Source organism: Plodia interpunctella, chromosome 29, assembly GCF_027563975.2.
Source record: "Plodia interpunctella isolate USDA-ARS_2022_Savannah chromosome 29, ilPloInte3.2, whole genome shotgun sequence".
Classification (NCBI taxonomy): domain Eukaryota; kingdom Metazoa; phylum Arthropoda; class Insecta; order Lepidoptera; family Pyralidae; genus Plodia; species Plodia interpunctella.
Window position 1 is genome coordinate 3,522,306 of NC_071322.1, and position 27,999 is coordinate 3,550,304.

The window sequence follows — 27,999 nt, forward strand, 5'->3', positions numbered from 1 at the left end:
TGACGTGTGAAATATTTCTAACATTTTGCTTTGTTTCCTTGCAGTGTTGTTTCAACCCTGCTGATCGGCAACCATGGCATTCCTAAAGAGGGTTATCGTCAGGAACGCAGTCCTGAAATCCGAGTCGTATCTTCAAAATTTAAATTTGTGTGACCCTAACTGAATAAAAAAAACGGGTTGCACTCCGCGAGCGCCGGCAGAAGTGAAAACTTGAATATTAACGTTGTGCATTTTTGACGTCTTACGAATTTTCGATGTCATGTGTCCTGACGCGAGTTTAACATTTACCCATAATAAAAGTGCGCAACGCCGCTAAAGAAGTTCTCACTACAAAAAAAAAATATTCCTTATTATATCTACTATCTAAAACACACACACTTTGATTTTAAATCAATAAACTTTTTTATGGAAGTTGAATATTCACACACGCCTGTGAATAGAGGGGTGAAAAAGGTAATTTACACACGTTTATGATAAAAATGTCCCCAATGAGCAAAAGATTTTAACATCCCTAATCCAAAACCGAAATCGACGGTCAATTTTATAAAGGTGTGCACACATGTCGTCCATACCTTCAAAGTTCTTTTTTTATAATAAACTCGACGTGTGTTAAAAATACGTTTTTTTATGCTAATGTCATTTTTGACACATGTAATTTTGTCGTCCGAGAAATCTTGTTTCATTCCACATTCAACACAAAACTATATCTGTATTGTAAACTGTTGAAGATATTTCCCTCGTTGGGAATCGATCCTAAGGTGTACCATGTGGTTATGCTTATAATAATGCATTGTGTCACCTAAACTAACACGTCTATGCAAAATTTCAGCTCAATCGTTTGAAGATTATCGGCTACAAAATTTTGGTTGCAACGGATATAAGTAGTGCAACTACTCCTACAGAAATTGTAAGTTATTTAAAAGATTGGAAGCCTTTTACAACGCAAATGTCAACCACGAAAACTGTTCGCAACACCTCATACACGTACTGGTAGTATCCCATGCACAGTCTCCGCTGTGCCGCACGCCAGCGGATCTCAACGCATTCCTGAACCAGGAACCTGTGTGTGATGTGTTTGTGGATGGATGGAGGACACTTGTCAGGAATTGTTTGCAGTTTTGTGAGATTGACGAATGTGAGTCAACGTGTTTAAGATAAATAATAATAGTGTTTCTCTAAGAAATTTTGGTAAGTGCCTATTTTTTGTTACTAAATACTTTAAAAGGATACATATTGTGTACCGTTGTATTTAGCTAAATAAATAAATAAATTAATTAATTAGAAATAAGTAAAAACGTGAATATAAATTCGAATAATAATATTATCAGAAACAAAAGAAGAACAGATTAGAATAAAATGAAAATGAGTATAAACAATGCCAAAAAAATACAAAAATTTTCTCAGCTTGTTTGGCAGTCTCTTTACAAATGTTTTTGCCTCTATCAACTGTTAAGGCGACCTATCCCTTAGTCACCTCTTACAATAATATAATGGTTTAATTCTAAGGTGGGAAACAGATGCCTCGATTAGTTTAGATTACTCTTTGATGTTACTCTAACATTCGCAGGGAGTGTGTACGAACCATAATTTAATTTGAACCCCGACCGGCCGTCATCTGGCCAGAAACGATGAAAAAATTACAAGAGCCTGGCAACACTCAATTACGTGTCTGCGTTGTGTTGCCAGGCTAAAATTGATTTTGTCCTCAAACCTCGTTATGTTTTATATTCTACACGTTTTCGAAATGGGGATTAAGTAACTGTTTTGTTTGTGGTAAACCCACTTGCAGATGATTACAGTTGTGTGTGTGTGTATGTGTGTGTGTGTGTGTGTGTGTGTGTGTGTGTGTGTGTGTGTGTGTGTGTGTGTGTGTGTGTGTGTGTGTGTGTGTGTGTGTGTGTGTGTGTGTTTGTGTGTGTGTGTGTGTGTGTGTGTGTATGTGTGTAATAACTAGTTGTTCGCCGCGAACGTAGACTTCGCGAACACAATAAATTTTGACGAGATTTTACAAAATTGAAAATATTTCAAAAACGACATTAACCGATTTTGATGTCCCGCGAACTTAAAAATTCTATTGACAGATCCTGCATACCTTTTAAATTTAATCAAAATCAGACCAATGGTTCCAAAGTTATCGCGTTACATACCTATATACATACATACAAACATACAAAAAATGTATTTTTGCCCCAAGTTGTCTTGTAGACGGTTCGATGCAGCAACAGTTCACATGGGGTTGGCCGTACCTAACATTCTAAAATGTCGCCTATTCTCCATTTCGGTGCAGACATCACTAATTGACCGGCGAGCTCCCCCTGACAATTTTTATGTCCTTTTTATCCAGAATACCAGATGGCGAAACTGTGAACGATGCGTCTGCGGTGTAAGGCAGATTAAAATTGTTAACATTGTGTGTTGGCTTTAGTAAAACTTTTACTCCCATGACCTTAATAAAGAAAAGAAAATGTTACGATATTGTTAGTATTTAAGTTAATTATAGCATAGGATAAATATAGACAGATAAATACCAAGCTAAACATACATGTATATAACAACGATAAGCATATTATATTTTTATACAAGCACCGGTAACTAAAACAAGTATTCCAAGGGAGGGGCCTAGTTACCTGTAGCACAGGACTCTTAGGAGTCTTTTTTCAGGAACTAGTCTCTTCACAAAGTTTACAAGTGCAGTCATAGTGCTTAGCTACTTAGGTATATTACAAGTTTATAAGCGCTTCATTGTGAAGAGTAAATAAATGATTTTTATTATTTATTATTATAAATAATTGTAAAAAAAAAAAATTTAGCCATGTTAGATAGTGTACACATAGCGCTCTTTTAGGGTTTGTTCATCGAAATTTAAAATGTCTAACAGTACAGTATATTCAATACAAGCACAAATGTTACTTTTCTCGTACTTATTTGCAATTAGAATTACGAGAGCAAACATCAGTTATGACTTGATATTCCTTCCTCCACCTGCGGCCATTTTCTTTTTCACTGAACGCCATTTTAGGCGCGGAATAAGAACCAAGGAATTAGTAGGTACTCCGTACAACGAAGTACTTACTAAATCCATGATAAGAACATTATATTGAAGTTATTATATCTATAGGCTAGTCAAAGATTTAGAAAGGGTCCCGCGCTTAGCTCTAAGGTCAGTTAATTCATTGATTTTTATCTGTTACATTTCCTGAATAGTCTTTTTTATAAACTTACAAAGATTGCAGCATACCAGAGATAATAATAATAATAATAAGTAAATCACACAGATTGAGCTAGCCCCAAAGTAAGTTCGAGACTTGTGTTATGGGATACTAACTCAACGATACCATATTTTATAACAAATACATATATAGATAAACATCCAAGACCCGGCCATTCAGAAAAAGATCATTTTCCATCATGACCCGACCGGGGATCGAACCCGGGACTGCTCGGTTCAGGGGCAAGCACTTACTTAGCACTTACTTGCCCTTCAACCGAGGTCGTCAAAGCGATAGCATGTAATAATTTCATCAAAGAATAAAAATAGGTTCAGAATTAAATTCCAGGCAGTAAAAGACCAAGATAAACAGGACCGAACCGGACAAAACCGAATCGCTGACCGGTGCCGATCATTCAATTAACGGAGATCCAATCTTTTTTATTTATTGTCTGTCAATGGTTCTCAAACTGTTATGAAAAGTTACCTTATTTTTACCCCTTCCATTTGGTAGCTACATAAAATTTGTCAGTAGTGGAAAATAATTGAGTGTTGATATTATTATATCTCTCCAATTTATTCTTTAAACAGTTAGAAATTACAAATAGCTACTTTAAATATACTATTTACGTATTTAAATATTTAGCAAAAAAAAAAAACAGTTGTGTCTGTAACCACAGACACAATTGTTTTTTAGACTAGCCAAAGAATATTTACTTTAATATTGTAGCAGTGGTGAATTGAAATAAATAAATAACAAATGAGACAATTCCATAACTTCTCGTCGTTGTTCTGCGAGGCTTTATCTTGACCGTTGTTAAGCAATAGTAGCATTCCCAAAGGGAGTTAATGTTAGGCATGCCGGTCGTCAAATAAGAACTATAACATTAAAAGTTTAACTTTTACACGTCTGGTTTTTTAAACAAATATATGTGCTTACCAAAGTCTTTCTCTCCTCCCGTTACATACATAGCTGTGACATTCGAAGCACAGAATTTATATAAATAGTACCTACTAGAATTTATTTAACTAGCTTTAATAAACCCCCGACTTTCAATATTCATTTCGCTACAACTTTTGAACGGCCGAACAGATTTTCATGAAACATGGCTAAGAACACTCGGGATAAAATTATCTGTGACACAAAAAAAAAAAACTAAACGAAAATCGATTCATCCGTTTGTGAGCTACGATGCCACAGACAGACACGTTAAACTTTTAACACCCCTCTTTTTGGGTCGGGGGTTAAAAAGTAATCAACTAGCACCGCTTTAAAACTTGTAATCGTCTCTTGATAACTAATTTTTGCTTGAAATTCATCCATTTTGTCAACAGTTTGATAGTAACTGATTTTTGGTATCACCTGAATTTTCTGTACCTATCTATGTATATATTTTATCTGTGGTTAATTTTTTGGTGGGAATTTGCACAGGTGAGCTTGGGGAATTTATAACTTTGTATACGTTTATGGGGTAGACAGAGCCCGAAGTTGAGTATGGCAGGTTTGTTAGTAGAATTGATTCAACCAATTATCCTGTCGTCTACGAGTAGAATCTCCAGTTTATAGCCTTTTCCCTTAATTGGCTTTACAAATTGCGCGGCAAAACAGCAAAACTATGAACCGAGAGAACTCGGGTTCAATCCCCGGTCGGGTCATGATGGACAATTATCTTTTTCTGATTGGCCCGGGTCTTGGATGTTTATCTATATATGTATTTGTTATAAAATATAGTATCGTTGAGTTAGTATCCCATAACACAAGTCTCGAACTTACTTTGGGGCTAGCTCAATCTGTGTGATCTGTCCGTATATATTTATATTCTATCTATTTTCCCGGAACAATGAAACCTGCATCAAAATTGCGTGGTTTTAAAAGATTATGAACAGACAGACGCGGAGGGCGATTTCACTACATATTATAAAACAAAGTCGCTTCACGCTGTCTGTCTTTATTTATGCTTATATTTTTAAAACTATGCAACAGGCTTTGATGCAGGTTTTTTCAATAGAGTGGTCCAATTGGAGGTTTTACACGAGCAAAGCCCGGACCGACCGTTACTTGTAGTGGAGACGAAAATGTAGGAAGGCGGATCCGGCTCCGACGCTCAACGGCTGAGAATGTAACCGGGTATACGATTAGATGAAAAAGAGAGAAGGATTTTCCAGAATCTTGATCACAATTTTTTCCATATTCAATATTTACATTCATAACGTCTTCCCAAACAGTCGCTATACGAAATATGTCTGTATGTCTGTTCGTCTGTACTTCGTGTGTTTGTACTGGCTAATTGGAACGCGTCGTCGCCTGCGGGCGTGTAGTGATGGGCTCTTGGGTTAATATCGATACAACTTTTGTCGATAAAACTAGTTATTGTCAACATTATATAAATATGTAATATTATATAAATATAACTAACAAATTTTATGATGAACTAGCTTTTGCCCGTGGCTTTTCCCGCGTAAATTTCTCTCGGGAACAGTTTTTTTCCGGGATGAAACCTAGTACCCTATGTCCTTTCAAACAAACATAATTTTAACAAAATTTCATAAAGATTGGTTGAGTAGATAGAGGTTAAAGAGGTAACAGACAAACTTACTTTCAAATTAATAATGAATTAGGATTTGTTTATACATACTTATGGCTACGTCTGTACATAAGAAATATTAGAGATAAATAATTATGGAGGATTTTTATGGGGCTAATAGAAGCCAAAATATATTTTTTTTTAATTTTTGTCTGTATGTTTGTTTGCGCTTCACGCTTCACTCAAACTACGAATCACACACCACCACAGAGTGGATATTGTGTGCAATTATATATATAAATTTATCGACTTTTTTTCGAATCGTTAATTTCAATTATCGATATCAACACCTCCCCCTCCCTCCAGCTTCAGGTATCTTGTTTAAATATTAATCCTAACGACAAAGGGTCGATTGTGCCGGTCTATTGTTCTATTCTCCGAAACCGACGGCAGGGGGTTACCGCTGCACGTGGTCGGAATTTGTTTATGGTTATTTTCCACCTTTGTTTGATGTCTCTTTCGATTTTGCATGTTTTTGGTTGCGTTCGGGGCTGTGACGCCGCGAAGATCAGTGTAAAATCAAATCTGCTGTAGGTCAGTGTGCTCCGTCGTTTTCTATAGGTTTTGACATCGACGTGCGTTAACGTGCGTTAACTTTATAAATATAAATAGCTAGCTTTGCCCACAATTTCGCATCCGAGTAAAAATCCGTTTCCCGTGGGAATTTCAGGAAATCCCTTCTGAGTGCTCCACTACACTGTCCTAGGAAGCTACACACCAAATTTCAGCTTTCTACGCCCAGTGGTTTCGGCTGTGCGTTGTCTGTCAGTCAGTCACTCAGTAACGCAAGAGTTTTACCTATATTACATACGAGTATATCATATAGATATATTTCTACTTTGTCGACTGACGCTCGTCAAAACCATTGATCAATGAGGGATGGCTCTTTAAAGGTTCGGCTGTGATTTTGCGACCGGCCGCCAGCCTGGCACCAACACTTTTTGAGAATGCTATTGTTGTCTATAAGCAACATTTCTGTATGGGTGGCGTTTTATTACAAGCTTTTATTTAATTTACAATGTAACTATGGTCCTATGCCCTGGGTGGAATCTTGCAACTCAATTTTGAAGCAGATATCTTCAATCGATTGAGCTGAAATTTAGTAAACACGTTGATGACATCATGGATGATATGCGTGACAATGGTCTGGCAACTAGGGATGCCGACGACCGTGCGCAGTTGAGGCGAAAAAGTTGGAAAGCGGATCCAGGGCTCCGACGCTCAACGGCCGGGAAGAAACCGGAAAAAGCGAGAGTGAAACAGCCCTTATTGTTTTATTATTATTTTTTTTTAATAAATGATTTTGATCTTGTTACTTTTTCTTTTGTACAAGAACAAGAAAATCTTTCCGCACAGCTCCAAAGCTAGCCCGTTTCCCGGAGGACTCAAAGAGTTGAGTATTGTTTGATTTTAATTTACAACTCATTTTGTATTCATTAATCTTTGGGGGAGACGCGGAGGGTGAGGACGTTATTAGAGTAAATTTTATTTATTGTTTTTTGTTATTTGTTGTAGACTTTTGATCTTTCTTATCGAGTGTGCTAACATGGCTATAGATTTTATTTAAAAATCGCCTTTAAAGCATCTGACATGATTGGACATAAAATATCGTTTATTTCTTCAACAAAATTTCTACATTACACAATTAATAGTTATATTATAATAATTATCATAATTAACGATAAGTATTTTTGTGACCGGTGTTTTAGATAACTGAAATTATAATAAACTAGATGTTGCCCGGGGCTTCGTTCTCCCGTGGGAATTTTGAGATAAAATATAGCCTATAGCAATCTTGAATAATGTAACTTTCTAATGGTGAAAGAATTTTTGTAAACGGTTCGGTAGTTTCGGAGATTATCCGCCTCAAACTACAAACTCACAAACGCTTTGCTTAACTATAATAATAGTATAGATAAATTTATATTTAAAAAATGGTAAGCCCTTATGAAATGTTAGGGACCAACACTGTTTGAATGAGTTTCTTTCGGCATTTCTTCTCAGCAGTGGTCGTTCCGAAATGCTAGTAGTTTGGAGCTTTGGTAAATATCATTTAATTTACAATATGTCGTGAAAAAGTGCCTCTGAAGGCTTTCTCAATTAAATTATTTGATTTTTGAATTGACTACATGGTGTAATGATTGTTGACAAATATTGTGATTTCCTCACAGTATTTATCTTCGCCGGGGAAAAAAGTGTATATATCCCGATATACATATAGAATGACGCGTAAAAATATAAAAAAACAAATGATCAAAATGCCAAAAAAAAGTCAATTTAATCCCAGATACCTATACCTAATCATGAGGCGGCTAAAAATAAAAATACATGTTCAAAACGAAAGCCCAATAAACAATTCCCTCGTCGGGAATCGAACCCGGGACAGCTGTTGGAATTCAGCGCTAATACCCAATCGTCCCCGATAGTTCCCGCTATATTTACCACCAGACACACACACACACTGTATTGAGCTGATGAAAACTGTGTTATTTATATACATTGTTAGTAGACCGTGGCGTCTACACACGGACGGTGAGAATGTTTACATAAAATACTGAATATTGCCCGGGGCTTCGCTCCCGTGGGAATTTTAAGATAAAATATAGCCTATAGCAATCTTGGATAATGCACCTTTCTAATGGTGAAAGAATTTTTGAAATCGTTTCTGTAGTTTCGGAGATTACCCGCTTCAAAAATACAAACTCATAAACGCTTAGCTCTTTATAATAATAGTATAAGAAAAGCTAAGAAAGCGGACATCGGCTCCGACGCTTCGCGGCGGAGGAAGTTACCACGAAAACACTTAAAGAAAAAATTAGTGTTGAAAAATCACTATTCCATAGTTTCGTTCGAACATAGCATGCTCGGATAATCAATAAAATAAGTTATTTTATAAAATCTGTTTGCGTGTGATTAATATATATACATATATATATATTTTAGTAGCTGCGCCCCGGGGCTTCGTTTCGGGAATTTCGGGACAAAAAGTAACCTATGTGTTATTCCAGGTTATATTCTACCCATGTACCAAATTTCTGAACAATTGGTCCAGTAGATAATTCTTCTTTCACCTTTATAATATTACTAATATTACTTGGGAATTGTGTGTAAGGTTTTATATATTGTCATATATATACCTGTTTTCTAAAAGAATTACTATACAAATTTTAGGTCATTGGTATATATACTAAAATGCGAAAGTTTGTGAGGATGTCTGTAGGTTTGTTAGTCTTTCACGCAAAATCTATTGGACGGATTGTTATGAAATTCAGTACACGGGTAGAATATAACCTGGAATATCACATAGGGAACTTTTTATCCCGAAATTCCCATGGGAGCGGAGCCCCGGGCGCTGCTAGTATGATATGCCTGTGTATGCAAATGTTATATTTCGTATGCAACGTCTAATAGGTAGTATTACTGCACATTTATCCCGCCAGAGTGCAGCACTGTATGTTAGGTACACAAAAGCTTTGCCGCCTTTTGCTATGTCGATTAATACGCTTATTTTAGAGTACTTTATTAATACTTTCATTATGTAAGCATTCGTTTGTGAAAATATACAACAATGTAGCATATTCGGGTGCCGAAATATTGGGAAAAATCGTTTTCCATAAGATAGGAAAACTTAGAAAACTATGGGATACGCTTCACGCTGTAAAATGTTCGAGCCAGTAAACGGCCGAAAAGAAGCTCGGAACACTCCACACGTAAAGACTTATTAAAATATGGACTTCATACAGGTAAGATATTCAGTGAAAATCACGTTTATATCAGTTTATGACCACATTTGACCATATAATGCAGAACATAACCTAAAATAATGTTATTATTTTCAGGATAATCCACTAAATCCTTCCTTTTTCCTTTAAACTCGCACCACGATTGCGTAGAAGTTATTTTTGGTCGTAAATCTGCAACCATATTGAAAATTGGCGCTTTTTGCCTCCATTGGCAATGTTTGTGTAATATGCCTTATTCCATGGCCGTGTGTAAACTAATTTGAACACCCAGTTTTGTCACTACACATTATTCACGCTAGCTAACAGACAGTTACAAATGTGTCCATCTTCTGAACTACTGTAATATAATGTCTTCAAGACACATTATACACGATTTTAGATTAACATATCAATATAATTGTCGATTTGGCACAATTCCTAATAGTTTAATAGCGTTGTTTGCGGTTGTTTATTAATTTGGTACAAAATGGCGGCAATAGGATTCATTTCAGAAACATTTGTCATTTTGATATGTTTTTTTAGCGTCGTCATAGAAAAACAGATATAGGCAATGTTACTGGTATGTATTTAGGTGCTATTTACAATTTGGTAAGGTACCTTAACGCGTTAGTTCGACTCACAATAGGGCATATTACGCAAAGCTCAGCGCAGATGGCGCTACTGGTACAATTAAGGTACACAATCATTGCTAATGGAGGCAAAAAGCGCCAATTTTCAATATTGTTGCAGATTTACGACCAAAAATACCTTCTACGCAGTCGTGGTGCGAGTTTAAAGATTTAGTGGATTATCCTGAAAATAATAATACTATTTTAGGTTATGTTCTGCATTATTTGGTCAACTGTGGTCATAAACTGATATAAACTTGATTTTGACTGAAGATCTTACCTGTATGAAGTCCATATTTTAACAGGTCTTCAAGTGTGAAGTGTTTCGAGCTTCTTTTCGACCATTTTTATATTAATTTTACAGCGTGAGGCGTATTCCATAGTTATCTAAGTTTTTCTATCTTATGGAAAACAATTTTTCCCAATATTTCGGCACCCGAATATGCTACATTGTTGTATATTTTCACAAACGAATGTTTACATAATGAAAGGGTTAATAAAGTACTCTAAAATAAACGTTTTAATCGACATAGCAAAAGGCGGCAAAGCTTTTGTATACCTAACAAACAGTGCTGTACTCTGGCGGGATAAATGTGCAGTAATACTCCCTATTGCTAGTTTTTGAAGTTGAAATTTCCATAGACAAATAAAATTTGTACTATTTAATAACTAAAAAAAATAATTAAAATTAAACTTTAAACTAAATAATAAAAAATAACCTATTGCAAGATATACACGTGTTATGTATTTATTCATAGTCTTAGCATTTAAACTTACTTAACTTATTTCTTTGTCTCAAAGAAAAAACAAAACGGAAATAGTATGATAAAAATTTTTGATACTTTCAAATATTTTTCCCCCGCAACGTGTTACAAAACCGCGTTCCCCTCATTATACTAGTCCCTTAGAAAGGACATTTAGCTTTGAATAGATAAAGCAACAATGAATATTCATGTTGAATGAATATTTGAATATCCACCCTCGTTAAGATGTTTTACAGAAGTTTTTAAAAGATATAAGGTTTGTGTTTGGCGGAAAATTTTCAGTTTAAAATTTTCTTTTTATGAAAGTTTCAGCTTTAAAAATTGGTCAAGTGCGAGTCCGTTTTGTCTATTGAGCGTTCCGTACCAAACAGTTGTAGATAATTGTGAATTGAATGGGGTCCCTTTTTTTCGCATAATCTGTTTTGTCCTATTATTCTTTGGCGTACCAGTTTTGGCATAAAATATTTTGGCATAATAGGTCTAAGGCATAATTGTTTTTTGGCATACGGGCAAATGTGGCACAATTAACTTTTAGGTTGCTTCAAATAGTTATGCGTAACCATTAAGCGATAAGCTTCAAAATCATTATGCCGTAATACAGTATGCTATATTATATTATGGCTTATATATGTATATTGTATATAGTATATGGGTATAAATTAAATTAGAATTCAATAGGTACCCTTCAAAATTATTACCTACTATACTAGCCCTAATTCACCCTACGGAACCATACCATATTACGGTCCCTTTAGCATAAAGGGCTGGACCATAAATTCATACGAACTGAAGTGGCTATTAATTGCAGATACTTCCAAAACAGAAAGCCTATACTGGAGATTTTAAAATTATGGATGAATAGAAATTCTATTAATATTTACGTATTCACTCAAAATATTATACATCTTTGTTTATATAACGTTATACCAGTGCTAGATATTGCTCTCTCCCTCATTTTCACGTGTGTCATTCTTGGCTGTGACGCTTCGAGGCCATGAAGGGCCCAGTTAACCGTTAAGCGAATAAGAAACAAAACAAAAGTTAGACTGGTAGAGTCTTTGTCAATATCAAGATAAATATAGCACAAGAAATCAAATACTCGTATACATTACGAATTCCAAATTTTGTATGTGTACGTAAAAAACACTAAACCTTCCTCTGGAATCATAATATCTATTAATTATCTATTAATACGACACAGACAGACACTTTGTTTTATAATATGTAATAATAATGATAGTTTAAGTTATTTTGTCACCCGAACAAGATACCGATTTTGATAGATCTATATGTGATGTTTTCTTCAATAAATAAATAAATGTTCCAATGCTCAATATAGCGTAGCTTTGAAATGTAGAAAATTGGATAAAAAATAGACCTGTCAGTCACATCTTGACTGGAGATATTTGTTCGTCTGTACGGATTTAACGCCAGAACTGAAAATCGCGGCCCCTCTGCCAAGCGAGTGCACAATTTGTTCATAGTCTTACGCGCTGTCGCTGATATGGAGGATTAAATAGTTTTGATCATTTTCTTAAGTATATATATTCATACTCCTCTCTATTCTGCCTCGCTAAGTATTATCATTGCTTCTATCTACTACATATACTATCAGTACATACTTATGTGCATTATTGAATGAATGAATTTATTGCCAACAATTAAACACCACAACACAAAATAATGATAACATGTAAATAAAAATCACATCGTACAAAGTGTGTAAGCACAGTTGTCACGTTGTGGGTTCATTCATTATTATATATATATATATATATATATATATATATATATATATATATATATATATATATATTAGGACAAATCACACAGATTGAGCTAGCCCCAAAGTAAGTTCAAGACTTGTTATGGAATACTAACTCAACGATACTATATTTTATAACAAATACATATATAGATAAACATCCAAGACCCGGGCCAATCAGAAAAAGATCATTTTCCATCATGACCCGACCGGGGATCGAAACCGGGACCTCTCGGTTCAGTGGCTAGAACCTTACCACTGCGCCACCGAGGTCGTCATTCAGCATATGTTGCAGTGACATCAGTAACTTCCAATGGATCTACCGCGAATGGGTCACGGAACATGGGCGAGTGTGGCACAAAATACACAAATCATATAGAGTATAATTGTTTTGACCCAATGGGTATAGTATTCTCCTACAACTGTTTCATTTTCAACAAAATATATTACAATACAGTTTATACTGTTTTTGCACTGTATATAAATTATGTCATATATATATATATATATATATATATATATATATATATATATATATATATATATAATAGTTGTGTGTTCTAGTGTTCAACTTTTTTTTAACTTATTTAGATTTTTTTTGGTGAGGACCTTTAATTGGCTCCTTTGCTATCTAGTTTTATGTCTAATTGTTTATATAAATGTAGCTGTTAGTCTTCCTGTTAAAATTAAATTAAAATTATATTTGCACACAATTATGTAGGATAGTGTTTTTATGTACCTAATCATTATTACACGTGTATTGCAATTAAACCTTCCTTTTTCAAGGAGAAGCACAACAAGAAGAAGATTTCTTATGATTTGCTGAAAAAATTTTCGGTTGATAACAACAAATAATGGAAACAAAATTACACCTAACTTATTACAAATTTATTTCTTTTAATTACAGATTTTGATTATATCTTCGTATTGATATTTATTAGTACTAGAACGTGTTGGGTCCACAATCTCGGTTGTTCTGGGTAACTGATAAGAGTCCAGTCCAGTGAGACCGGTAAATAAATGACATCTTTATTTTGCTTAACTCTAGCTTATATACTATTAATAGTTATGACGTTGTTGGATCGACCCTTCAGTCACACGTTTCTCTTGGACGTGATGTGCTGACACAATGTTACATGAAAATAGGCGCATAGATTATTTTATTTCCTTCAACACATCACGTCCAGGGTCGCAACAGTATTCCCCTCTCTGAGAAAAATAAAAAATTACAAACTTAACAACAAATATAAACAATTGAAATAGCTTTTCTGCGTCTTCATCATATATAATATCTTCAAACACAAGTCTCGAACTTACTTTGGGGCTAGCTCAATCTGTGTGATTTGTCCTAATAAAATTCAAATTCAAAATTTTCATTCTTTATTCAATTTAGGATGATATACATCATTTATTGACATCAAAAATTACTTAAACTAAGTCTACTGCCGGCTTCCAAAGCGCAGGTGAAGAAGAAGCGGCGCAACAAACTTCACCGCAGCCTTTTCTCCAAGGACGTCAAGTAACAAATATAGGTCTTATATATATATCTATTTATTTATTTATTATATATCTATTTATTTATTTATTAATGTTGATGCATTATTGAACATATGAAACGACAATGAGGGGATTTGTGGACTTTCAGTCCACAAGTTTAAGTTTATGCGATTACTCCCCGTTAGTGCAAGAAGTTCTATCTTGGTAACAAAGGCGACCCACGGCTGATAAGCAAAAGGTGTCGGCGGAGTTGGCAAGGAGCAAGGCAACGTGTTAGGCCATAGGCGGCAATAAGAGACTGAAGTTATTGTCGGCTGGACACTGCATCCTGTTCTCAACCAATCGTAGCGGTTCTTCGTTCCATTGGATAAAAGGGATAAAGGACGAGAGAGTGATTTTGTATTTGCGCGTACATTTAATCACTTAAATAAATATGTCCTGCCTAAATGACTGGCAAGGTTTCATACATTGAGGGCGTCTTCACATGTCCGCACTGCTCTAGAATATTTAGGGCTAAAAAGGATACTTCAGCCATTTTAAGGTATATCAACGAAGCCTTATACAATGCCGAAATAGTGGTGAACAGTCACCATAGCCGAAAAACGGCCAGGGAAATATATAGTCAATATCTTCGTATCGGCAACATACATAGAACGGATGAAAATATATCAAGGATCAACGGCAGTGGGTCGCGCTACATCCGCGAGAGCGCGAGACTCCTTATCTTTGGATGTAACATGAATTTAGATATTTAATTAAAAACTTGCTAACAGGGTTGCGTGTTTTGGAACATTTTAATGTCCTTTATATCATTAAAATAATATTTTATGTTTTAAACATTAAAATTTTCATAACCTATACATATAATAAAACTGTAAATTGGCGTTCTGTACATAGAAGCTACTGTCAGTCTGTCAGTTATCAGTATCGGAAGAGTTTTATATATACAGATATATAATATATATATACATAGATACACATCCAAGACCCAGGTCAATCTAATTAAAGATTATTTTCCATGTTGCGCTGACCGGGGATTGAACCCGGGACCTCCAGTGTAGCGGTCCGGCGTGATGACCATTAGGCCACGGAGGTCGCAAAAATAAAGAAATTATTGTTTTTTATTATTACGTACGAACTACTGCTCAACGTAATAGTGTTATAAACAAAATAAATCGGAGCTGGTAATTGTTATAGCCAAAATAATATAGATTTCTTAATCGATTCGGCCGCCTATCATCAGCCTTGGATTCGGCAGTTAAATAAAAATAATCTTGGCACAGCCCTACAATTAGATCTTAATTAAAAATAACAGGAATTTGTCCAACAATTGAAAGTCGGCGGCCCGCGAAATCTCAAACGAATACTAATTATAAAGGTCTCTGTCCACTGGGGCTTTACCGAGTGTGTTAAGAGGACAACATCAATATTTGAGGGTGAAGTACGGCTTTCACTTCACACTATCGAACCGAAGCGAACCAATCACAATGCGGTGTGGTTGACGTTGCGTCACAATGGCGCACTTTGATTGGTTAGCTGCGTCTTACTTCGATTTGATTCGATTGTGAATCGAATCACAGTGCGCCGCCATTTTGACGCAACGTCAATCACACCGCAATGCGATTGGTTTGCTGCGTCTCGCTTCGATTGTGAGAGTGAACGTCACTTCGTCACGCTCACAGTATGGATTTAATTAATACTAATATTAGGTAGTGTTTTTTAATCTTTCGCGCTTTGAACACATAACTACATATTATATTACCGCAAATACTTTCAGTCTGGCTGCGACCACGGCTACTAGGAGGTCGTTTAAACGTCAGCGACATTAAAAAAAAGATTTGTGTTAAGTTCCATTAAAATAATTTATGTAGATATTATTATGTAGGAAATTCAGGATAAAGTAATAACTATGTGCTATTACTTTTATACTATTATTTAGGTCTAATGGATAGGGACCTTAACAAACACAGCAGCGCACGCTGTAGCTATACATAAAACTCTTTGGAAATACAGAAGATTTGAGATAAAAAAGGCGGGAAGAAAATTAACTGCACTAAGTATAAAAATACGCTTTCGATCACACATTTACGCGTGTGAAGGTTACATTCTGGACAGTTTCGTAGATCTATATGGACACAATGATATAAATAAGGACTTAAACATACTAATTAGTGGCTTGTGGTTCCCGCCCCAAAACAGGACAACTCCAACCTAAATTGGTGTTTTGTTTGTTTGAAATAACTTTATTGCACACTAGTATCGGCTTCACATGTGCAAAAACATAATAAATTATACGTTTCGGAGATCTTGGCCGCAGTTCCGTCCACATTATGTAACCTATAGGTTACATCAGAAAAAGATCATTTTATATAATATATATATTATGTACCTATATCTCTATTTCAAATTCAAGCGTTAAAGATAGATAGACATTCGCATTATAACATTAGTATCGATGGATTTGAGTGTTGAGTAACGGACGGTAAGGTGAATATCGAATTTATATTGAAAGCCACAAAAACGCGCCAATGATGGCAGCCATTTTAACGCCCGTGCGTATGGGGTATTAATATCACATATGCTATATGCATATTCAGCAGTTTTGAAAGTTAAACGTGTGTTTCATACGTTGCTTTGTTGTTAGGGTCCAAGTTAATATTAGATTACTCATGAAATTTTACGATCGTCAGAATTATTAGCGTATTATGCCGGGTATGGGTGAATTTACGAGCGTTTTGACTACGCCGCGGGCTGTCATTAGTGTTTATTAAATTGTATCATACACAGTAATCAATTTAATTATCCTATTTTTTTAATAAGTAAAATACTAACTATTGGTACAATGTTAATTTTATAAATGATTAATTAAAAAAATATATTCTGAAAAAAAAAATTGGAACACTAATGAAGCGCTACACGTAGCGTTCAAACGCTATTCGTGAAATTACATTATCGCGAAACAGTTCGCTGAAATTTGGCGCATTTGGTATACCAACATTGCTGGTTTCTCGTAGCGATAAATATATTGTAATGGAAACAAAAGCGACGCGACGTGGAAAATTTCAACTCTGTAGGAGAAGCGGAATGTAACTTGCAAGATTCGATTGATTACAGATAAATGGGACAGTGGAAACAAAATAAATCTTTGCAAATTTTATCAAATTTTCAGTAAAATTGTCCGATTAAAATGCCCATACAAAGTTTGTGTGTTGACGTCAAAGCGGAGCATTTAACTGAGGGGTTAGTGCGGGTTAGCATTCCACTTCTCACCATCGAATCGATTCGAAGTGAGACACAGCGAACCAATAACATAACGCCATTGTGACGCAATGACAATCACACGGCTCGCTGCGTCTCACTCCGAATCGATTCGATGGTGACTAACCCGCACTTCACCCACTGATGTGATATTTGGTGTGAAGATAAATACTTAGTTGAAGAGCTGGAGGGTGACATAAGGCACTTTGTACCGCGAGTGGAGTCGCTGGCAACAGCTAGTACTACTAATATTGTAAATGCGAAAGTTTGTTATACTTTTACGCAAAATCTACTGGACCGATTGTTACGAAATTTGGTACACGGATAGAATATACTCTGGACTAACACATAGGGTACTTGTTATCCGGAAATTCCCACGGGAGCGAGCCCTGGGGCGCAGCTAGTAAGTCTATAAATCATTTGCAATTTCGTTCCTAACCTATACCTAGTCGTAACCAACTGAAACGTTTCAGTCTAGCCGCTAAAAGCCTGTCTAGATTGCTACAGCCTAGCTTTTAACCTAGGTCGGAAGCCAAATCGTCTGGACATCGAGGTATAGGTACTATAAATAACTTCCTAAGTAAGGAGGAAAATGAAAAATGACTCTTTACACAACTGACCTAACAAGGAGTTTCATGTTTTTACAGTACGTTGTAAGTTTCTTTATTGGAATATTGCTGGAGCGTTAAAGGGTATGACAATTTTTTATTTTAATTACTATTCGAAGGCCCTTATATTATTGGATATACCTGTGAAAAGAATATTGTGTTAATGACAATACGTATGTAATGTAGTGCGACGTAGCTATTCACATCTCACGATTTCGATTTTCGATTCGATTCGCAGTGAGACGCAGCTAACCAATCACAGTGCGCCATTGTGACGCGAATTTTTATTTTAATGACTATATTCGAAGGCCCTTATATTATTAGATACACCTATGAAAAAAAAATATTGTGGCAATGACAATACTTTCAAACATATGACAAAAATAAAATCACACATTATTGAACACGTCCAAATAAATACTGAATGATACTTACTCTAATACATAAATTTAACATACATAAATTTATATTTAAATAATGGTAAGCCCTTCTGGCATAATAGGGACCAACACTGTTTGAATGAGTTTCTTTCGGCATTTCTTCTCAGCAGTGGTCGTTCCGAAATGCTAGTAGTTTGTAGCTTTGGTAAACATCATTTAATTTAGAATATGACGTGAAAAAGTGCCTGTGAAGGCCTAATTTCTGAATAAATGATTTGATTTGATTTAATACAGACATGAATACTTTTAATGCCAGCTCCATTCTGTGGCGGATTCGGTATACATTGCTGGTTTTTCATTGCGGTAAATAAAAGCACTCATATTAACTAAGCAATGTTCACGCATTCACGTCGGCGTGTGTCCGAGATCGGCGACGGTGTGTAATTAGCATAAGACGTTAAATGGAAATTACTGAAGAACTGAATAAGTACTTGTATTGAATTAATTTGAATACATATATCGTATACAATTTTGACACTTAAATAGTGACTAGATTTTCAGACGGCATATAGGCGGTAAAATCCCAATTTGAACTCCCCAATAGCACATCAATTTGAATGTGTTAAATCGCAATTAGCGGGTTAATTTCAACCCCCTTTGTTGGGGTTTTCTCCTGGGTGAACCGGGGGCTAAAACCAATATTTACATAAGTACCAGTGGTTGATTCGATGTTACATTTGCGCGGGAAAAATATTGATTAAATATCTATCGGATTTTTAAGATGTCACACAAATCTTTTGTTAAGCCTTCGTTCGCGTAATATCAGATTCTTAAAATTAGATTAATTATCAAAATACCTGATTCCCAATATACCAAAGCGAAATGTTCACTTGTTTCAACATTGTCGACCTCGGTGGCGCAGTGGTAAGGTTCTAGCCACTGAACCGAGAGGTCCCGGGTTCGATTCCCGCTCGGGTCATGGTGGAAAATGATCTTTTTACTGATTGGCCCAGGTCTTGGCTGTTTATCTATATATGTATTTGTTATAAAATATAGTATCGTTGAGTTAGTATCCCATAACACAAGTCTCGAACCTACTTTGGGGCTAGCTCAATCTGTGTGATTCGTCCTAATATATTTATTTATTAAATATTTACCAGCCTTGACGTTTCATTAAAATATATAAGTATTATTTAAAAATGTATCGATTCAATAGCTATGTGTTTTATAATGTACTTTCCTCGCAAAATACTTTATACAGGGTTATTGGTATCAAACGCAAAACCTCCTATAGTCTACTAGGGTACATCGAAACAAGCAACTTTTATTCTACGACTTTACGTTTTTGACGTGACAACGTCTTAAATTAGGTTGTGGCTGGGAGTCACTTATGAAAAAGTGTAACGCCCGGTAACGTTACGATGAGTCACCGAACGAGAGAGAGGCCCGCCGAATGCCTTGCGTCTCTCTCCCACTCAACTATGATCGGTCTGCCGCGCGCGTAAAAAGACGTTGTCACGTAAAATCTTCGCCCGTAAAACCGACTTTACAGGCAACCATTTTTTTTTAATTTCTTTAATTCAAAACTTTTACAATAAGTACATTATAATAATGTTTTCCTTAAACCACGAAGGTTTGTATGCATGTACTACAATCTGCATACAATCGAAGTTATCAAGCACAATATACGAGTACAATAATAAAATAGGCACATTTCGAGATTACAAATTGATCATGCAAACATTTACACCCCATTATTTAGCTAATGTGAAGTAAACATTACTTTTATAACACCGTTGGAAGCCGTAGCGTAGGTCGCATAAAGACCGGCGCCGGCGCAAAACCGGTATTTTGCATTACATCTACATGTTGTTCAGAAAAAATATTTGAGTTTATGTTTCATGTTGGTTTTAGTAATGCTTTTTATAAGAGTTTTAGTATTTAGAAATTTAGTAAATTTTTTTTCATATAAAAGAAATACAATCTCATTTTTTCGATTCTACACATTTTAACTCTATGTACCTAATAGCCAAGCAACACGAGACTGTCCAAACTGATTTTCACGATTAAATTGTTATACTAGATGTTGCCCGGGGCTTCGCTCCCGTGGGAATTTTGAGATAAAAATATAGCCTATAACTACCTAATCTTGGATAATGTACCTTTTTAATAGTAAAAGAATTTTTGAAATCGGTTTGGTAATTTCGGAGATAACCCGCCTCAAATATACATACTTACAAACACTTACCTCTTTATAATAATAGTGTTAGATTTGTTATGTCCGTTGTAGGTATATCTGTAACAAAAGTCTCCGCGCTTAGGCAAACGGACAGACAGACATGACATGAATCTGTAAGCATTCCATACGTTTAATTCAGGAATATTTAAAAATAAAGATCAATAAAAAATATAACAATCAAATAATTTAATAAATTCCAAAACTAATAATAAATTAAAACACAAAATAAACTTTTTCATTACAATATAAATTAATTCAAATTTCAATTTAGGACGATATACATCATATTGACGTCAAAAATTACTTAAATCAAGTCTACTGCCGGCTTCCAAAGCGCAGGTGAAGAAGAAGCGGCGCAACAAACTTCACCGCAGCCTTTTCTCCAAGGACGTCAATTAACAAATATAGATCATATATACACATATATACACTGTCTGTAATAATGTCAGTAATATTTCCGGTAACTTGTGCATTTAACGTGACATCAATCAGCTCAAATCCATTGGGAATGCTACCGCGGTCCTGGCAGAAGGGGCACATCCAAGAAGTCCTGGCTTGATGTCGTCAAGGACGATATGCGTGACAATGGTCTGACAACTAGGGATGCCGGTGACCGTACGAAGTGACGACGCAAAAGTAGGAAAGCGGACACTGGGCTTGGATGCTTAATAGCTGAGAAGAAACAGGAGACGACTCTACGGCAACATAGGGACCAGGATCCAGGCCTTCGAATATAACACCATACTGTGGATTTCAAACCAGACAACTAGGGACATTTATAGTCTTTACAGCTGACAGACAACAAAATCCGAAAAAGAGAAATGAAGTTTACAAAATAATGGTTACAAAATATATAATAATTAATGATTATGATTAAAGTTAGCTTCAAAGTTGACTAGTGCAAACCTGATTTAACTAATCATAATGTTAATCGGCCTTGATTTTGAAAGTGTTGTTAGGTGGTAGGGTAATCTCAGGTAGGGTTGGAGTAGGAATAGGCAAAGGCAGACAGTTATATAATAATATAATTAATAAATAAAATACAGACCCTTTAAGGGTCTGTATATATGTATATATATATATATATTTAATATACACCGTATTTTATAATTTAATAAATATTTTATTTACACCGTACTGTGGTACGTGCCGATATCGTTATGGTAATGAAAGAGTCAAAATGTGATTTCAAAATATCAAGTGGAACAATAATTTAAAATTTTGAATTTAGAATGAAAGAAATAAAAATCATGCCAGCGCGCACGCGATATGACTAAAGAGGTCATAATGCGTGGCGTTACAGTGTTATGACGATTATACCATTCGGGAAACAGTTCGCCGGACTTGGGTTCGGCATACAATGAAGCATTTTCATTGCTGGAAATTAAAACTATCATACAAACTAAGCAATGTTTATTTCGCGTCGTCTGTCTGAGTTCAGCTATGGTGTGTTACCGGCTTTATTATTATTTATTTTTTTTTATGACAAATCACACAGATTGAGCTAGCCCCAAAGTAAGTTCGAGACTTGTGTTATGGGATACTAACTCAACGATACTATATTTTATAACATATACATATATAGATAAACATCCAAGACCCAGGTCAATCTGAAAAAGATCATTCTCCATCATGACCCGACCGGGGATCGAACCCGGTTCAGAGGCAAGCACTTTACCACTGCGCCACTGAGGTCGTCATTATAATGTTATAATATTACAATATAATGTTATAATATCTGTGGACATTACAACATGAGTTTCCCCTTATTGTTTATCATTCCAGCCTTCTGCATCCAAGCTATGAACGCCCTGTTCTGTCGCATGTCTGCCTTCTTGCCGCCCACGCACTCCGACAGGGGGCGCAGATGCCAAACTGAAAATAAATCACACAAAAATATCTTAATTTTGATATTTGTGCCACAAGTCGACTGTACATTTTTATATGTATTTATGTATGTGTGTTAGTAACGCGATAACTTTCGAACCGTTGGTCTGATTTTGATGAAATTATAATGGTATGTAGTGTGTTAATAGAATTTTGTGATGAGTTTGTGGGGGGCATCAATCTCGATTAAGTCGTTTTTGAAATAGTCCAAATTTTGTAAAAAAAAAAAAAACTCATTTACGTATGAATTGACACGTGTTGTTCTCAACCATAACGTTGGCAATATCGCCGTTTTTGCGAACGATGGAGCCGTAACACAAGAAGAAGAAGTAGAAGAAGTGTCAACTTACATTCTCCATAGAAGCAAGAGTTCAGATCCAGTTTGCAATGGTTGACGAACACTTTCATCTCGCCTCTTTTGGAAACGGCGCACTCTGGGTCATAATCGTCTGGACACGAGCTGGGGCATGGGTGGGAGCAGAAACGACCATGAATGTCCAGGTTTGTGGCTCTGGAAAACAAGAAACAAGCATGTGACTACGAAGTCTACAGGGACAGTTGGGACATGACACGATAAGCGATTTATTATATTGTGGCGACATCTACCACGCCACATGCACAACGGCGCAGATGTAAAAAGCCGACCAAGCGCAACGAATAACAAGACACACAAGTGCTCCACGACTTTACGGACAGATGGCACTACGGTCGACTCGTTACTAGCAGCTAACAAGCCTAGACCGCGCAGACAGTGCGTTTTCAATTGGAAGCATAAATACAACCTCTGACACGACACCGTCTGTCGCGTGCGGTTCCCTAGGCGCAACACCTGGCCTGGCGGGAAGATCTTCCCATTGTGGCGGTCGAGCAAAACCTAATCTCCCGCTACAATAATCATTAGATTTGCCCACAACTGCATATGTGAGCAAACATCCGATTCCCGTGGGAATTTCAGGAATCCCTTCTTAGTGCTCCCCTACACTGTCCAAATTTCAGCTTTTTAAGCCCAGTAGTTTCGGCTGTGCATTGTCTGTCAGTCAGTCACTCAGTAACGCAAGAGTTTTCATATTAATAGGTTAAGATTATGATACGAACCGTTTTTTATTTAATACCTACTAGATGTTGCCCGGGGCTCCGCTCCCGTTGGGATTTTGAGATAAAATATAGCCTATAGCAATCTTGGATAATGTACCTTTCTAATGGTGAAAGAATTTTTCAAATCGGTTCGGTAGTTTCGGAGATTACCCGCCTCAAACATACAAACACAAACTCACAAACGCTTACCTCTTTATAATAATAGTATAGATAGCAGATGTTACGACCTCGCTGTCGAAACCAGACTGGACTGTTTGCTGTGTGAAGTTGTTGTGGTGAATGTAGATTATCAATAATCACATACACACACGTTAATTTTTGATTTAGTCCATATTCTTCAAAGGGACGATAGATTAATATTAAATCACCTTCTGGAAGAAAAACTCCTGCGTTTCAAGTTCAGGTTCTCCGTGGGTGGAGATGGTGAAGGTAGGTGTGGCACCAATCTAGGTCTCATGAGGAGATGGGCTCCGACATTATGACAACGTTCCTTCAATACTTGCTTGTATCCTGAAACATTGTTAGAAATTGTTAAATAGTCTCTCATCTGAGTTAATTTGGTTACTTCTTACACCATTAAGCTTTGGAGTAAGCTTTTCTACTTTTTCTCCTTCTCTTTATATGGTTTACAGCTTAGTTGTCTGGCAATTGGAACGAATATCCTTTTTGACACCTTCAAGCGAACTTTTTGTGTTCGCTCTTTCTGCCAGGCCACGTCAACGACATGGCCAGACATTGATTCCCTATCTAATTTATCGCTTTGCGCAAGACGTATCAGCGTAGCGACGGATTTTCTACTTTCTTTTACACGATATGGTAAAAAGAGACGGAATTTGGCCGTTAGTAACGCGTCACGTGTTTGTATGTTTTGCGCCAGGCGTTCTGGACTTTATCTCGTTCAAAAACGATCTTTTGGCTTACCTTCATAAAATTTAGGATATTACTCACGATTTTCTTCATGATTGAAGTTACAATTTACTTTCCTGAAGAAGCACTCGTTCAGGAACAGCCGGTATCTCCACTCGTGATTTTCCTTCTTGCCCCCACACACGGAGTCCAGTTTGTTCGTGCAGATCAGGTTTGTGCAGTCCAACTTCTTATTCTTCGGTTTCTCGTTGCCTTCAAATTTAAATGTCTTTATTCTCCTTCATGTCGGAATGGCTTATATTATGTATTTTTCTTCTACTAATATATGTCTACGGTCGTTCATCGGTCGATCATCGTTGATCTCGTTTTAATTTCTTTCATGTGAATCTTATTAAGAGGAATGAGCTTCGCTCCCGTGGGAATTTCGGTATAAAAAGTACCCTACGCGTTATTTCGGGTTATATTGTACCCGTGTATTAAATTTCATAACGATCCGTCTGGTAGATTTTGCATGAAAGACACACTAACTTTTGCATTTATAATAGTTTAGGAATTTATTATTTATTTTCATTATTACTTTTTTGTGATATGGTGTTTGCAACAATGCTATTTATTTATTTTTGAATTAACACTAACCTTCTCTTCTCGTGTCAACATGCATTTCACTCACTCTCCCCGTTGCGGACTTCTTCTCTTCTAGTGGTTCTGCATTCTTCCCGGATATGAAGAGAATATCTTCGTGGACCGGTTCTATAAAATGAAACTTTATCTAGAATTAATATTCATCATATCATGGCTGAGGGTCGTGACCACCAGGAGCTGTTGACTCTTAACTAAGACCCTATTGTACTACCTTATTCGTCTAATTGTCTTTTTCAGCTCAAATCTTTTTACCACAAGAGTGTGCAGGTTTCCTCACGTTGTTTTCCTTCATCAAGATGGATGCAAGTGGTCGATGAAAACTACTATACATGAGTCAAGTTGGTATACAAACTCATGTGGCACGAGTAGGATTTAAAGCTGGGTCCTATCGATCCACAGGTTTAACCATTACACCACCAGCGTTTCAAATTCTATCCTACTGGCAACTGCAAAATTTTCTCCCCACGTCGATATTTCCCATATCCTACAATTTCAAGGCAAGAATTTATTGAGCTTGCGTGTAACACTCTTGTCTTTGCTTTCAGTCAGGCTAGATTGAAGTCAAAGGGACTCAGATTATTAATTTAAAAATTCTTACCAGTTGTTGTTTTCTTTATAACATCGGCGACAGCGGTTTTGCTCACTAAATCACCAATATTTATATGTTTATTGTAAAATTCATTTTCAACATCCTCTATTCTATGTGGTTCTTTGTTATTAGGCACAAAAATCACTTCTTCCTCATCAACTGGAAATTGAAAAGTTGCTTCTTCGACTGTCGGTATAATTTCCGTTGTTTCCGTTGCAGTTTCTGTTATTACATCTGTTAGATATTCTTCTTCTGTTGTTGTTGCTACGGGTTCAGTTGTTGTTGTTTTTTCAGTTGTTATTGTTTGTGTTGTTGTAGTTGTTGGTGTGTTAGTTGTTGGATGGTTGACAGCATCGACGTGGCCTGCGTAAGTTATGATAACATCTTTTCGGGCTTCGGATTGTGTGCTGTGACTGCTGTATACTACTTGGATGCAAATTAGTATTAACAGTCGTTCCATTTGTGTTTGTTTTTTTGTTGATTTTTATCTAAAACGTAGTTAAAAATACTAATAGTTCACACACATTTTATAATACTATCACTATATATTTTTTAAAATGTCTATAATATGTCTCACAGCTGGGCAAAAGCCTCCCCTTTCTCTTTCCACGTGTCCCTTTCTATGGTCTTCTCCATCCAATGTCTGTTTAATGCCCTAAGCTCATCCGACCTCCTAATCCGATCTAATCCTAGGCAACTCGCTGTCTGTACCCGTCAGTTAGAATCCAGGTTGTCAGGATGTGGACCCATCTTTCAGGCTACATACGGCAAACGTGACCCGCCCAGTTCCACTTTAGTTTCACACTCGATCAATGAATTTAACACCTAATATGCTGCGCTCCAGGGCTCGCTGGCGTAACTTTAGGTAGTGGCGGGTCGTTGACGTTTTTCGAGCCAACGAAACTCAACTGTTTTTTTGTTTCAACGAACAACTAATTACTAGAAGTTACTAGTAGAACAACCAGTTGGCGTTGCCAACTGGTTGGATATAACAACGTGGCTTTATTTTGTCATCTGATTCGTACCGTTTTTGGCTAAACGCATTGCATGTAGGCAAAACAGTTGAGAACAATAATAAGTTAGAAAAATTTACAGTTTTTTCTTTCACACTACAGTTCGCTCGCGCGCGGCTACGTTGGAAGCAAACCAGTTGGGCATTTCAACTACTTTTGCAGTTATGACTAAACCAGTTGGACCGTTGAGCATAGAAAACAGTTGAATAAAACGGTTAGTTGAAATAACGCCCAGAACTTCCTTTAGGTTTTATCTCTATCATTACTTACTATAAAAGAAAGTCGCTTTCCGCTGTTTCATATGTATGCTTAGATCTTTAAAATTATGCAATGGATTTTGAGGCGGCTTTTTAAATAGGTGTGATTCCTGAAGAGTTTAGTTGTAAAATTGAATATGTTTTTTCCCGAGCGAACTCGGGGCGGGACTAGTAGTCAAAATAATGATAAAAATAACCGTTAATATTATTTTTATCAATCAGCTTATATCTTTGTCACTTGTTAATATATTTAATATAATTTTCAATGAACGACACGTGAAAAAATAAATTAATGACACTAAAACAAACATACTACAAATAAACTTCCCCAAAAATGATTGACGTCAGGCAGTGAGCCAAATCTTCAAAATTTAATGTTTTTTTTACGAGCTTCGGGGCGTCACAGCTCCGAAAGCACCGGGAACACGTGAGATAGAGAGAAAGAGAGAGAGAGAGAGATTAAAACAAAACATAATATTTTACATATTTAAATTAAATAAACTTAAGTATATACTTACACAATTAACGAACATTTATAGAAATGATTAATCAATTAATCGAAATAATAATTTGCTAATATTATGGAAATGATTTCAAAAAATATATTATTGCACAAGAATATTATGTATTTTGTAGTGAAGCGTGGCGTTCGAGTTTCGAGATTCTCGGCTCTGTCTACCCCGCCAGGTATAAAGACGTGATAATATATCTCTGTACAATTATAATTTATCCCAAACACTATCACAAAAAACAATTTGATTTTATCACGATATGTTTTTGTAAAGTTCGCTCAAGGAAATATATAAGTTTAAAAATGACAAAAATCAAAATTAATTACAAGTCTGATTTTCAGATTATACTTGAAAAAAATACGGATAAAAGTTGGCAAACTTGATCTAAATACTAAACTCTGCCTAATACTAGTTGCTTAACAACTAAACGCAACGAAACACGACCAAAAAAGCACTAATCGCTATTGTGTTTTCAAAAACAA

At 36.0% G+C, this 27,999-nt stretch overlaps 2 protein-coding genes across 2 annotated transcripts in view; one reads left to right on the top strand and one right to left on the bottom strand.

The window, feature by feature from the left end:
- LOC128682174 (uncharacterized protein) overlaps window positions 1–27,999 on the top strand; it is a 189,243-nt gene that overhangs the window by 13,634 nt on the left and 147,610 nt on the right. The gene's annotated exons all lie outside the window — the stretch shown is intronic.
- On the bottom strand, window positions 20,818–27,973 carry LOC128682175 (uncharacterized). The gene is made up of 7 exons (XM_053766756.2): window positions 27,524–27,973; window positions 25,745–26,223; window positions 25,141–25,254; window positions 24,586–24,756; window positions 24,006–24,147; window positions 22,893–23,053; window positions 20,818–22,530 (listed from the first exon to the last, which is right to left on the bottom strand). The coding sequence occupies exons 2-7, from the start codon at window positions 26,193–26,195 to the stop codon at window positions 22,403–22,405; spliced, it is 1,167 nt and encodes a 388-aa protein (XP_053622731.1). The 5' UTR covers window positions 26,196–26,223; window positions 27,524–27,973; the 3' UTR covers window positions 20,818–22,402.

What these genes read in the sequence shown, in the direction of transcription:
- LOC128682175 (XM_053766756.2), bottom strand. Translation starts at nt 26,195, where the DNA reads ATGGAACGACTGTTAATACTAATTTGCATCCAAGTAGTATACAGCAGT. An exon ending in TGTTGACACGAGAAGAGAAG is followed by an intron (nt 24,757 to 25,140) that starts GTTAGTGTTAAT and finishes TTAAATTTGAAG; the next exon opens with GCAACGAGAAACCGAAGAAT. An exon ending in AGGAGTTTTTCTTCCAGAAG is followed by an intron (nt 23,054 to 24,005) that starts GTGATTTAATAT and finishes CTTGTTTTCCAG; the next exon opens with AGCCACAAACCTGGACATTC.